The following is a 12,662-nucleotide window of genomic DNA, read 5'->3' as shown; positions in this document are numbered from 1 at the left end:
GCTTCCCCCCCTCCCCAGCATGCATCTTCTCTGTGTGTAAATAATTCCATCTATGGGCTACAAATTTCAGAGATTCCCTGACATCATTATTGCTGTATAGAGAGAACTTTAGCTTGCACAGTTTAGCTCTGTGAAATTTTGTGAGAACCTTTTTCTCCTTTTTTATTTTTTTTTGGTTGGGTTTTTTGGTTGTGGTCTTTTCTTTTTTTTTTTGTTTTTTTCCTGCACTGGACAGTTGAGAGAGAAAGAGAAGAAAAAAAAAACACATAGGAAAAAAAAAAAAGGAAACAAAAAAAGAAGGAAAAAAGTGAAAGAAAAAATAAAAGAAAAAAATAAAAGGGAAAAAAGGATGAAAGGAAAAAAAGGATGAAAGGAAAAAGAGGATAAAAGGAAAAAAGGAGAAAAGGAGAAAATTTTTTTTTAAAGGATAAAGGAAAAAAGATAAAAGAGAAAGGAAAAAAGAGAAGAGAAAAGAAAAAAGAGAAAAGAAAAAGAAAAAAGGTTAAAAAAAAGGAAAAAAGAGAAAAGAAAAAGGAAAAAAGGTTAAAAAAAGGGAAAAAGATAAAAGAAAAAGGAAAAAAAGATTTAAAAAGGAAAAAAGATAAAAGAAAAAGGAAAAAAGATAAAGGAAAAAAGAGAAAAGAAAAAAGATAAATGGAAAAGGAAAAAAGATAAAAGAAAAAGGAAAAAAGAAAAAAGATAAAAAGGAAAAAAGATTAAAAAAGGAAAAAAGATAAAGGAAAAAAGAAAAAAGATAAATGAAAAAGGAAAAAAGAGAAAAGATAAAAGAAAAAGAAAAGAGAAAAGAAAAAGGAAAAAAGATAAAAGATAAAGGAAAAAAGAGAAAAAAGATAAATGAAAAAGGAAAAAAGATAAAAGAAAAAAGCAAAAGGAGAAAAGGTAAAAGAGAAAAGAAAAAGGAAAAAGGATAAAAGAAAAAGGCAAAAGGAAAAAAGGTAAAAGAGAAAAGAAAAAGGAAAAAAGATAAAAAGATAAAAGAAAAAGGAAAAAGGAAAAAAGGTAAAAGAGAAAAGAAAAAGGACAAAAAGAAAAGAAAAAGGCAAAAGGAAAAAATAGAGAAAAGAAAAAGGAAAAAAGAGAAAAGAAAAAGGAAAAAAGAGAAAAGAAAAAGGAAAAAAGAGAAAAGAAAAAGGCAAAAGGAAAAAAGGCAAAAGGAAAAATAATATAAAGAAAAACATTACAAAGGATTACAAAAGAATAAAACTGTTAAAAAAGGATAAAAGGAAAAAAAAAAGAAAAATCAACAACAACAAAAAACCACCAAAAAAACCCCAAACCCCCAAGCACATAGGGAACTCTGTTCATTGTGTCGGTGTCTTTAGGCAGCGCTGTGGGAGTCTGGAAATGTCACAGTAGGGATTAACTTCTTTTTGTTCCTTTCCTTTGACTTCAATTTCTTTTCGTGGCTAATTCTTTCTCTGTTGGAACACTGAATGCTGTGCATATGTATATATGAACACAAACTGAAGGCCTCTACCTCCTGGAGTATACAACTTGGTTTGTTTACCTCCACATGATTTGTTTGGGTGGTTTTTTTTTTCTAGGGGAGGGGGGGGGTGGTGGTGTTTATGTTTGGTTTGGTTTTATTTTGTTGGTTTGATTTAGTTTGGGTTTGGTTTTTCTCTCTTTCGAGTTCAGTTCAGTGTGGAGACTTGAAACTTGAATGTCCCCTTCCGACTTTTGTATTTAAACCGAGACAGAGACGTTGAAGACTTGTTTTGTTGTTTGCTTTGGGTTGGGTTTGTTCCTTAATTATTTTTTTTTTTTTGGGGGGGGGGGGAGGGGATTTTTCTTCACCTGTACAAAGAAATACTGAAGGGTGGTCTTAAAATTTTTGAGCATTGGTCTTGGAGAAGAAGAAGAAGAAGGAGAAAACGACGACAAAAAAAAAACCAACAACGACGACGACAAAAAAACCAACAAAAAAATATCCCGTGGTGTTTGTTATGGACAATTAACTGTTAAAGTTATTGTAAGTTATCTGTATTTAGCAGAGTATTTTCACCAAGAGTGATCTGAGCTGGAGTTGGAGACTATTAGTAAGTTATGTTTGGAAGTTTTAACTTCAATGAAGTAATTATTTTGCTGTGAAAAAAAAAAGAGACAAGCGTCGAGTTAAGCCAACAAAGATGGTGCAATATCTTTGTTTTTTATGAGGCTCCTGAGAGTGAATAAAACAAACAAACAACTTGAAAGCATTTCAAATTCACTTGAATGAGGAAAAAAAAAAAAGAGAGAAAGAAAGAAAGAAAGAAAAGAGGAGGAAAAAAAAAAAGGTGATGAATGAAAAAGAGCCCCAGAAGACACTGGTATGAAAGGTAAAATCTCAGAGGTTGGTCAGTTAAATGTGGCACACTTGCTGGTCACTTTGTAAAATGTAGATTTGAAGTACAAGTGGTGAAAACATTAAATGTGACATTTGAAAACGAAGTGGTGGCATCTTTATTTCCTCTCTGATCTCCCACCTTGGTTTAAGGATGAGTTGTTGCAGGCTGGATGGATGCTGGTGCTGGAAAGGCTACGAGGAGAAGGAGCGGAGAGCGTCCTGCTGTGAGCACGGTTTGGGGGTTGGTGCGTGTGCAGATCTGCATAGATTGTGCACCTACCTCTGGCTTCTGGAACTGCTCCTTTACTCTTTAATCCTGGAGAAAGGCAAAAGTTGCTGCTGAAATCAAAGTGAGCAATGGAGTTGCACTTTATTGGGAGGCGGAAGGACATCCAGGCAGGGATGCTCTGACTCCGGCTGCGACGGTCGCGTTGTTGTTTCAGCCCAGATGCTTCCTCGCGGTCTCCGGTCTAATGTGCAGGACTCGACGTGCAGTGGTGTTGCAGAAGGTGACTGAAAAACGTCCATGTTTTGTGGGTGTGACCTCTGGAAAGATCCAACAAACTGAACTCTAGTTCAAGCCTCAGGACCTCACAAGAACTAACCTGATAAAGCCGCCTTAGCATGTGCTGTCTTCCCAGGGCTGGCACGGATACCCTTTGTGACTCAGCTATGTGCCTCTTCTTCTAACCTCCTTCTTCAGAGTCTCTGAGATGAATTTTACCATGTCCCAGAGCTGGTGGTGGTGGGGTCGTCATTGCTGCACAGCGCTCTGTGCCTGAACCAGTTGCTGCCCTTTGCACTTGGTCTGCTCAGTGGATTCTCCTACAGCGCAGGACCACAGAGCAGAGGGACAGATCCTTCTGGGCTCCTTGCTGGACACAGAGCGTGAGCAGGTAATGACACTGCCAGCAAAGGCCACTCTGGGCACCAGTGTACTTTTTGGCCAGAGGTCCCGGGGTTAATCTTGTTTGTACAAAGATGAGAAGGCTGTTTGGGAATGGATTTGCCTTTCAGGGTGTGTCTGTACCAGCGTGGGCACAGCGCTGTGCAGGAGGAGTCCCAGGAATCGGCACAGATGTGGCTGCTGCGGCGTGCAGACACCAAACCCAGCTCTGGTGGTTCCTGGAGCCTCGCCGCTCTTGGCTGCAGTGAAAGAGACCCTCAGGAGCTGTCTCTGACCAAGAGAGCTCCTCTGTAACATGACTACCCAGGTGTCCACACTGGGAGTGAGCTGAAGGCGAGGTCACCACCAGAGCTGCTTTCTTGCAGTGAGGTTAAAATCCAGCTCTGGGTTGTCAGAGTTGCATTTTGATCAGTTTGAAGCTTTGTTGGTATCAGTGTCAGGGGACTGACAGATTGTGACCATCCCTTTTGAGCTCTCTAAATATAGCTTCTGCATCTCCTTTAATCAATTGTGCCTTGGGAAGAGTCCAGGAGTGCAAAGAATGGCTCCAGGTGATTCACAGATCGAACACCCAGGTGCTAGAAGGCCTGATCCGTGTGTGTCTGTCTGTCTGGAAGGGGATGCAGAGGACCTGACCAAGAGCAGCTGTGGAGGAGCAAGTTGCTAAAAGCGGGTGAGATGTCAGTGGCTGATCCAAACCACTTGGTGTAGGAAGTTGCAAAAGCGCTTTTCTCCTTCAGCCAGCTCCCTGCTGGCGTGTCTGGGACTGCTGTGGGACCTGCGGGGTGCTCACCAGGCTCAGCCGAGGCTTTTACTCTTTACTTGGGTAGCAGTTTTTTCTAACCACCTTTTTTTACCCTTTCTTTGTTTTCCTAAGTCTCGTGAGATCCTTCTCGGACTGTCTGTTCTTTGTAACCTTTTTAAAAGCTCCTCTGTCAAGTGTAACTTGATGGAGAGTTCTGTTGACTGTACTTCTGTAATCCTGCTCAGGTATGGTTACTTTAAAACTGTTTGTGACATTGATAAACGGGGGACAGCTGGAACCCAAGCAGATAAATTGATCTCTGATCTGCGTGTACACCTTGGACAACTTCTGTGCTCAATAAAGGATGGAATCAGACCCACTGAATGACCTGGCTCTGCTCTGCCTTGCTGCGGCGCCGTTAAGCTGCTGGCCCAGCGGAAGGCACCTTAGCGCGGGTAAGGAAATGGGCGCTCCCTCGGCTGGCTCCTAGCTGCAGAAGCAGGAGGAGATGCCGCTTTAACGCTCGCAGCGTTACGGTGGAGATGAATCATCAGCCGCGGCGCTGCAGGAGGAAGGTCACGGCCGCTGCCTCTTTTCCCCAGCCGCTGGACGTGGCCAGGATCGGGAGCAATGAGCAATAGCCGCGGAAACGGGCGGGGGCGGCCCGGGGCTGCTTGGAACCGGGGAACGTGGCATCCCAACCCCGGCCCTTCCTCCTCCTCCTCCACCTCCTCCTCCTCCTCCCTGCAGGCTCCAGCAGCCGCCCCGCAGCGCCGAGGCGGGGCTGGGGGCCGGGGCGGGGCCGGTGGCGCGGCGATGGCGGCGGCGTGTCCGCGGTGGCGGGAGAGGCTCTTCGCGCTCTATTTCCTCTCGCACATCCCCATCACGGTGCTGATCGACCTGCAGGCGCTGCTGCCCTCCGGCCTCCACCCGCCCAGCGTGAGTACCGCGGCCGGGGGCGCGGGGGGCCGGGGGGCGGCGAAGGGGCCGCGGGCGCCGGGGCCTTGCTCCGCGCAAGGGCTTTGAGGAGCAGCGAGTTGAGGCGGAGCCTTCCGCCGGCTTTCACCGATTCTTGGTGTTTGTGACAAAATCTGGGATGCGGGGACGGGAGGGGGGGGGAGAAGCCCGCGGCAGGTTCCATGGGATGCGGTGGGTGGGCGTTAAAAATAACTCCGCGCCTGCTGCCTGCGGCGCCGGGAGCCGGAGCCCGGCGTGTGCGGGGCGCGGGAGCCCGGCGTGTGCGGGGCGCGGGAGCCAGGCGTGTGCGGGGCGCGGGAGCCAGGCGTGTGCGGGGCTCAGCAGCCAGGCGTGTGCGGGGCGCGGGAGCCAGGCGTGTGCGGGGCTCGGCAGCCAGGCGTGTGCGGGGCGCGGGAGCCCGGCGTGTGCGGGGCTCAGCAGCCAGGCGTGTGCGGGGCGCGGGAGCCAGGCGTGTGCGGGGCTCAGCAGCCAGGCGTGTGCGGGGCGCGGGAGCCAGGCGTGTGCGGGGCGCGGGAGCCCCCCGCGGGCGCTGGAACTGGCGTGGGCCGGGGGCTGCTCCGCTCAGCGCCACGCGCACGGGGACACGCGGGAAGGTCCCCGGTGGGCACGGGCGAGGGTCGGCTGGGCAGGGCGCTGGGACATCTCCTCCAGACCAGGCTTTGCCAAGGAAGGTTGGGGCCGGAGGGTCCTTGAGGGATCTGAGCTGCGCCTCTGCGATCGTCTCCCCAGCGTGGCAGGCTGTGGGTTGGGCAGGTAGAGGGAAGCAAACCGGCACCGTGAAACCTCCCGGGGATGGCCCTGCTGCCATGTGGCATCCAGCACTAACGCCCCAGGGATGCTGGCAGCGCTGCCACGTGGTAGCTGTCACCGCCCTGGCACTCCCAGGGCCTGATTCTAACTCCTGAGCCTGATTTGTGCTCCTGCTGCTGCCGAACACACCAAAGGGCATGGCGAGCACTGGGGGAGCAGGCAAAGCAGTGATCCAGTCAGTAAAGATCTCTGCCTTGACAGAATTACACCAGACAAGAAGCAATAAAGTCAATGAAGGTGGCAACTGGTGGAAGGTAATTGGTTCAGGTCCTGTCCCCAGGGTGAGACTGGCCCAGAGCTGCCTCCAGGAGCTTTACAGTGAGTGAATGTGATGTTTGCCATTAGAATTGCCTGGACAATGACTCCATTATGGAAACCATTGCTAATTAATAGTTAACCAGCAAACCCCAATGCATATCTCCCCGTTCAAAGTCCAGCTGGAAGCTATACCAGAATTGACCCTCCTGTGATGCAAACTACTCACAGGTCTCAGTCCAAATTCTTACATCGAGCTGCTCAAGCAGCCACCAACCTCCTGGGCCAGGGATGTGCTCCTGAGGGAGCCCTGGGCAGCAGCTCCCCATGGGCTGGGTGAGGCACAGCAAGTGCCTGCAGCACTGAGCCCACCTCAGCAGGCAGCAGGAGGGCCTGGGGGAGGAATAGAGCAGCTGCTGCTGTCAAGGTGCAGGGGGTTTGTGGTTTGGCTTTTTCTGGCAGGAAATGGCCCTTGAGGAACAGGTTCTGGAAAGCAGCTGTAGCTCATCCTGTGGGGAGCCTGAGCCTGGCTGTGGTGCAAATGGAACAGTTCATGGAAAGGGTTCATCAGAAAGGTGGTGCCTGGCAGCCCTGGAGGGCAGTGTGAAGCCCTGTGTGCCAGGGTGCCTTGATCAGGACGAGGAGCAATGGGTACAAGCTGAAGCACAGGAGGTTCCACCTCAACATGAGACCCTTCTGTATGGTGAGGGTGCTGGAGCCCTGCAGCAGGCTGCCCAGAGAGGTTATGGAGTCTCCTCTGGAGACTTTCAAAACCCCCCTGGATGCATTCCTGTGTGACCTGCCCTGGCTGATGCTGCTCTGGCAGGGGGTTGCCCCTTCCAACATCTAACATCCTGTGATTGATTTCCCCACTGCAAGGGTGACTTCACCTGGCTGCCAGGTGAGGGTCACAGCATCACCCTGTTGGTACCTGACATTGGGTTTGTTGATCTCCTGTCCTGGTCTCTCCCCCAGCTGACAGAGCTGCTGCAATGGTATGCAGCCACCTTCAAGGACCCCATGATGCTGCAGCCCCCGGAGTGGTTCAAGGCCTTTATCTACTGTGAAGCCTTGCTCCAGCTGCCTTTCTTCCCGGTGGCAGTGTATGCCTTCCTGAAAGGTTGGTATCACACGTCCTGAGCAGCCTGTCTGCACAGCACCTGCTGCCTGTGCTGCAGGGAAGGCTGAGCTATCAGCCTCAAGCAGGTGCAGGGGTGCAGCATGTGCTGTGCTATTGTCACAGGGTTTATCTGAGAAGGCAGCAGAGTGAGGCCTGTCAGGAGCAAAAGCTCTGGCTGGGGGCCCCCATCAACTGCGGCCAGCATCAAGGTTTGACATCTGGCAGGCTCCCAAGGTAGATAAGACTCTGGGTCAAGCCTGTGCAGTCATTTGGTCACTCTAAAGCTTTCACTGTTGCCCCAGTGCTGTGTGTTTCCACAAGGCAGATCTTCTTGGCTGGCTACCAGTGGTTGGGTTTTTCTGCCCCCGTGGAACACCTTGATGGCCTCTCCTGGCAGATGCAGTGGGTGGTGTCCTCCTCATTTAAAAGCCTCCCAACCCTCCTTGTTTCCAAATGCTTAATAACTGCTTCCTCTTTGCTTCTCTGCAGGTGGCTGCAAATGGATAAGGACTCCTGCAATTATCTACTCCACCCATGTGGCTACCACTTTGTTTGCCATCCTGGCACACATCCTGTTCCACGACTTCTCCAAGTCCAAGCTTCTGGGGCCCGAGACCCAGCGTGAGCGCCTGGTCCTGCTGTCCATCTACCTGCCCTACCTGCTGATCCCACTCCTCATCCTCTTCACCATGCTCTACAACCCCTACTATAACCAGGTGGAGAAGAGGAAAAGGAAGTAGTCTGCTCCCAAAGCTGTCTGCCCACCACTCACACTGGTTTTGGTTCAGGCCCTGTGCTGCCGCGGTCCTCTGGGGCTAACACCTGTCTCACCTTGCTGGCTGCAGCAGCTGCTCCCAGAGCACCTGGCTCCCACCAGAAGATCAGGGTGGGTGGCAGTCCCCAGCCTCCCTCAGTCATCTGCAGCAGCTCTGGCAGCTCAGTCCCCTGTGGTGCCTGGGCAGAGGCCCTGGCTGCTCTCCCAGTGCCGGCTGGGAGCGGTACCAGCACAGCTGGGATGGGAAATGAACTTTCACCATTTGATGGGGGGTGGGAAAACAACTCCAGCTGATACTTTCCCAGGTGACTGTTACAATACCATTTAACTAAGAAATTTGTCTTCCAGGAGCACATTCTGCAAAACCCCTGAGTGATTGTACACAGATTTGCAAGGCTCTGCCTTTGGAGCACTTCAAATGAGAATCCTGAGCTCCCTCCCCCCCTTCCTCTACCTTCCTTTGCTCTGCTTTGATTTTGATTGATTCTGAGTGGTAAGCCTGCCAGGATCTGGATTATTGAAAGCTTAAAGTCCACTCTGACAGTGAGGCACACGCTTCCTAGAGGGCTCTGGAGCACTTCAGGAGTTGTAAACAAGGATTTGTAAACTCCTCTTCCACGAAACCACTCCTGCTATGGAAATAAATCACTAAAGGCATTAAACAGCATTTAATCTTCTTAAGGGAAAGACTCAAAAGGAACTTCAAGGGACCAGGAGCTCACAGATAGTTCCCACAGGAAATAAAAACCTCCTCCTCCTAAAAATAAACCAAACCCCCCGAGAATTGCTGACTCCTGAGCTGCAGGAATCAACCTCGGAGCTGTGGGTGAGGTTACAGGGCCCTGAGAAGGCTTCTCAGCCACTGCCTCCTTCAGGGCTGCACTGGCATCCATTGAAGCCTCCCAGGGCTTTGGGCAGACCAACTTCCCCTTGGTTGGTTGCTGCAAGCCAGACACAAGATGATCTGTTTGCACTTCAGTGTGAGGTTTGGTTGTCAGGCCCCAGCGTTCAGCTGTGAAATGCCACTTGGGTGTTTATAGTCTCTCTGCTCCTGCCACCACTGCTGGCTCAGGGGGGGTTGTCTCCTCCCTCTGCAGTCACCAGCACTACCCAGGAAAGGATTCAACTCTCTCATGACTACCTGGCTGGAAGTACCTCAGGCACAGCTTCCAGTCATAGAATGGTCTGGGTTGCAGGGGGACCTCCAAAGGTCATCCAGTCCAACCCCCTCTGCAGCAAGCAGGGACCTCCTGCACTAGAGCAGGCTGTCCAGAGCCCTTCATTCTGCCCTGTTTTCTGCCTTTTGTGTGTCTGTGACTGCTCCATCCTGTTCATTGTACCTTTCTGGCCCCTTCTTCCTAACTGTGGACAAAAAGAATCTGGTCAATACAGAGACAAAAAGTCCTGCTGCTCGTGTGGTGTGTCTTTGCAGAGGTGAGAGCTGCTGCCCCCAGGGGCTGCAGGCAGCTCTGGAGGTCACAAACAAAACACAGCCAAAGCCACTCTGCTCCTGGTGCACCCAGAGAAGCCTGAAAGCAATAATTTATTTCCTGATTTCTGAAGGAGCTGTACAGGTCAAAAAGGGAGAGGCAGGGCAGGAGCAGCAGCCACTCAGCTGGGGATGGAGTGGCAGCTGCTGAGTGTACAAAAGTGGTACAAAAAGCCAAGGACAGAAACAGTCTCTGCAGCTGCTTATTGCCCACTGCAGTGTCGTGCACACTGGGGTAGGACCTGCCCCTTCAGCCAGGCCCTCTCTCCAGCCACACACAGTGGGAAAAGATTGCATATTTTTGGAACGTTCTCAACAAGTCCTGGAATGGTCAACTTTCCAAGGTAGTTTGGTTTTGTGGTTTCCTCTTCAGCTGCTTTACTTCTGGAAGATGAATTGGTCAATGAACTCCTTCTGGTCGGCCTCGACTCTGCAGAGCGTCTCATACTCGATCCGGTACCTGGAGGATGAACCCCAGGGCCACAGCTGCAGCCAGCCCTGCTGCAGCTCAGCCTCCCCTGCTGGATGGGGAAGGAGCTGCCTCTCTTAGTCACCTGCAAAGCCACAGCTGCACAGATTCATAACATCTGAGCATCATTACAGCTTGGAAAAGGCCTCCAGGATCATCGAGTCCGGCTGTGACCCAGCTGCCACGGCCACTACACCATGGCCTGAAGCACCACAGCCACAGCTCCTGGCACACCTCCAGGGATGGGGACTCCACCACCTCCCTGGGCAGCCTGTTCCAACCCCTCACTGCTCTCAGTAAAGAAGTTCTTCCTCAGCTCCAACCTAACCCTCCCCTGGCACAACTTAAACCCACTGCCTCTTGTCCTGTCCTCAGGTGCTTGGGAGAAGAGACCAACTCCAGCCCCACTCCAACCTCCTTTCAGGGAGCTGTAGAGAACAAGGAGATCTCCCCCACCTCCTCCAGACTAAACCACCCCAGCTCCCTCAGCCCCTCCTTGTATGATACCCTCCAAACCCCTCCCCATCCTCGTTGCTGTTTTCTGGGCCCCCTCCAGAACCTCAATGCCTTTCCTGTCCTGTGGTGCCCAGAACTGAACCCAGTGCTCACGGTGCAGCCTCAGCAGGGTGAAGCACTGGGGCACCATCCCTGCCCTGCTCCTGCTGTGGCTCTGCCAGCCTGTTTCTCACACTCCTGATGCTCCTCAGCCTTGCCAGTTTCTCAGCCTGCCACAAGCTGCCAGCCCTCAGCACCAGCTGCCCCCCTCCTGGCACCAGCTAGACCCTGCAGCTCTAGAGAGCCTTCACAGGTCAGCCACCTGGCAGCCTGCTGCAGTTTTGCTGGTGTCTGCAGTGGCATGATCTCGTGCTGCCTCTGTTTGCTGAGCCACAGAGCCACCAGAGACACTCTGGGCAAGCCCTAAGCCAGCTGCAGGCTCGTGGCTGTACCTTGCCCCAGAGGAACTCTCTGCAGGAGGACACAGCTTCACTGCACACTGTTTGAAGCAGCTTTGACCATGTCCTGCAGCCAAGCACAGAGGCTGGGCTGCCTGCCAGCCCAGGCAGTGCCCCACAGGTCTCTGACAGCAAATTTACCTTTCCAGCTGCATTTTCTTCTCAGCTATCAGAGCCTGGAGCTGCTGCTCCTGAGCCTCTCGTTGCTTTGCTATAGACTTCAGCAGATTCCGTGCCCCGATGGCCTGTCAAAAGAGGACAGTGAAGGAGCTGCACTGGGTGGGGGTGGGGGTGGTTACTTCAACCCCTTCCACTCCTAGCAGCTTGGTTTTGAAGGGTTTCAGCCACACCAGCAATACAGGAGGGTGGCACCTTCAGACTGAGCTGCTGGTGACACGAGCAAACAGTCCCTGCAGAGGCAAAGTGCTTGGCACTTCCCTCCAGCTGAGGAAAGAGAAGTCACCAACTGCTCTGGAAACACAAACTGGTGACTGCTGCCTGGCCCTGCAGGCAGACAGGCTCTGGGTGGAACAAAGGAAGGGGAAAAGTCATTAACTACAACTGTGCACATTTCCACAGCAGCTTGGACAAAGCCCACACCACTTGGTGACACCCAGGAACAATCTGGCAGGCAGGTACAGAGCTGCAGGGCTCTTAGGAAAGCCCATCTCCTCCTCCTCCTCCTCACAGAGCCTCTCCTGCCTCTCAAGGACAAAGTCCTACAAGCAGAAGTGATTGGAAACAGATGTTCCATTCATGTGCAAGTGTCCAGACAAGGAGGCACACTCAGAGTGTTCAATGTGGCACTTGGGAGTGTGCCTGTCCAGGTCTTCTGGGTGTTAATATGCACTAAAAGGTCCCAAGCAAAGGTCTCCTGCTGCAGACAGACAGACAGACAAATGCTAACCACCTGGCCAATACTGACAGGAGGAACTGGGCTCTGCCAGCAAGGGAGGAAGGGAGAGAGCTGGGATGGGAGGCAGGGAGCAGGACAAGGCTCACAGCACAGTACCTTCATCTTCTCGCTTTCAGCAGCTTTTGCCAGTTGATCAACAAGTTCGATTAAGCTGCCCACTATTTTTTGGAATTCTACTATTTCTGCAAAGACAAAAAGCAAGGAAGGAAGTCATCAACGCCCAGAGCACCCTCAAAGGCAAGGCACCTCATGGTCTCACCAGGGGCTGTCATTTTAGCCGTGGCTTTACTTCTAGCTCGCTGTGAACAGGAAGGTTTCAAGAGTTCCTTGCTGACAGGCTATGAGGGAGACCAAAGAGTAGCCCCGGAGCGTCCCGGGGCCGTCCTGCACAGCCTCCTGTGCCCCTGCCCGGCCTCCTGACCCTCCTCCGAGCTCCTGGCGGCAGCTGGCCGGGCCCAGAGACGGCGCTGTCACTGCTGCCCCTCCAGGCGCACGGCCCCGGCCGGGCCCCGCTGCGGGCAGGGGGACGGCGGCGTCCCGGGGGCCTGGCTCGGCCGCACTTACTGTCGAGGAAGGCTCGGCACTCCTCGCGGAGCTGCGCCGTCTGCTGCGACACCTCCGGGTCCAGCACCCGCAGCTTGCTCAGCTCGTCGAAGTGGAGCCCGGCCGCGCCCAGCGCCGCCTGCGCCATGGCCCCGGGCGAGCAGGGGGCGCAGGAGCGGCCGCCGGGGACTCCGTCACCTGGCGCCACCCGGCCCGGGCCCTGCCGCGCGCTCACCGCTGCCACGGCGACAGCCCGCGCGCGCCGCGGGGCAGGCCGGGAGCGGCAGTGCCGGGAGCGCCGCGGGGCAGGCCGGGAGCCGCGGGGGCGCCGCCGCGGAGCACGCCGGGAGGGCCG

At 52.6% G+C, this 12,662-nt stretch overlaps 2 protein-coding genes across 2 annotated transcripts; one reads left to right on the top strand and one right to left on the bottom strand.

Moving 5' to 3' along the window:
* The first annotated feature begins 4,772 nt into the window (after positions 1–4,772).
* Positions 4,773–9,341, top strand: TMEM97 (transmembrane protein 97). The gene is made up of 3 exons (XM_068154902.1): positions 4,773–4,938; positions 7,018–7,162; positions 7,652–9,341. The coding sequence occupies exons 1-3, from the start codon at positions 4,816–4,818 to the stop codon at positions 7,900–7,902; spliced, it is 519 nt and encodes a 172-aa protein (XP_068011003.1). The 5' UTR covers positions 4,773–4,815; the 3' UTR covers positions 7,903–9,341.
* Positions 9,342–9,445: 104 nt separating this feature from the next.
* IFT20 (intraflagellar transport 20) lies at positions 9,446–12,618 on the bottom strand. Its single transcript, XM_068154900.1, has 4 exons — positions 12,329–12,618; positions 11,861–11,946; positions 10,990–11,093; positions 9,446–9,886 (listed from the first exon to the last, which is right to left on the bottom strand). Exons 1-4 carry the CDS (start codon positions 12,453–12,455, stop codon positions 9,805–9,807), a joined length of 399 nt encoding a protein of 132 aa, XP_068011001.1. The 5' UTR covers positions 12,456–12,618; the 3' UTR covers positions 9,446–9,804.
* Between the last annotated feature and the right edge of the window lie 44 nt (positions 12,619–12,662).

Source organism: Melanerpes formicivorus, unplaced genomic scaffold, assembly GCF_026170545.1.
Source record: "Melanerpes formicivorus ecotype bairdi unplaced genomic scaffold, bMelFor1.0.p_v2 SCAF_29, whole genome shotgun sequence".
Lineage (NCBI taxonomy): Eukaryota > Metazoa > Chordata > Aves > Piciformes > Picidae > Melanerpes > Melanerpes formicivorus.
The sequence above is the reverse complement of the archived record's forward strand: the minus strand, read 5'-3'. Positions and strand labels throughout refer to the sequence as shown.

Bases quoted from the DNA above. Each gene is read 5' to 3' on its own strand.
- TMEM97 (XM_068154902.1), top strand. From the start codon at position 4,816: ATGGCGGCGGCGTGTCCGCGGTGGCGGGAGAGGCTCTTCGCGCTCTAT. The intron at 4,939-7,017 runs GTGAGTACCGCG...TCTCTCCCCCAG, and splicing joins CCGGCCTCCACCCGCCCAGC to CTGACAGAGCTGCTGCAATG. The intron at 7,163-7,651 runs GTTGGTATCACA...GCTTCTCTGCAG, and splicing joins AGTGTATGCCTTCCTGAAAG to GTGGCTGCAAATGGATAAGG.
- IFT20 (XM_068154900.1), bottom strand. From the start codon at position 12,455: ATGGCGCAGGCGGCGCTGGGCGCGGCCGGGCTCCACTTCGACGAGCTG. The intron at 11,094-11,860 runs GTACTGTGCTGT...CTCTTTTGACAG, and splicing joins CTGAAAGCGAGAAGATGAAG to GCCATCGGGGCACGGAATCT. The intron at 9,887-10,989 runs GTAAATTTGCTG...TTCATCCTCCAG, and splicing joins AAGAAAATGCAGCTGGAAAG to GTACCGGATCGAGTATGAGA.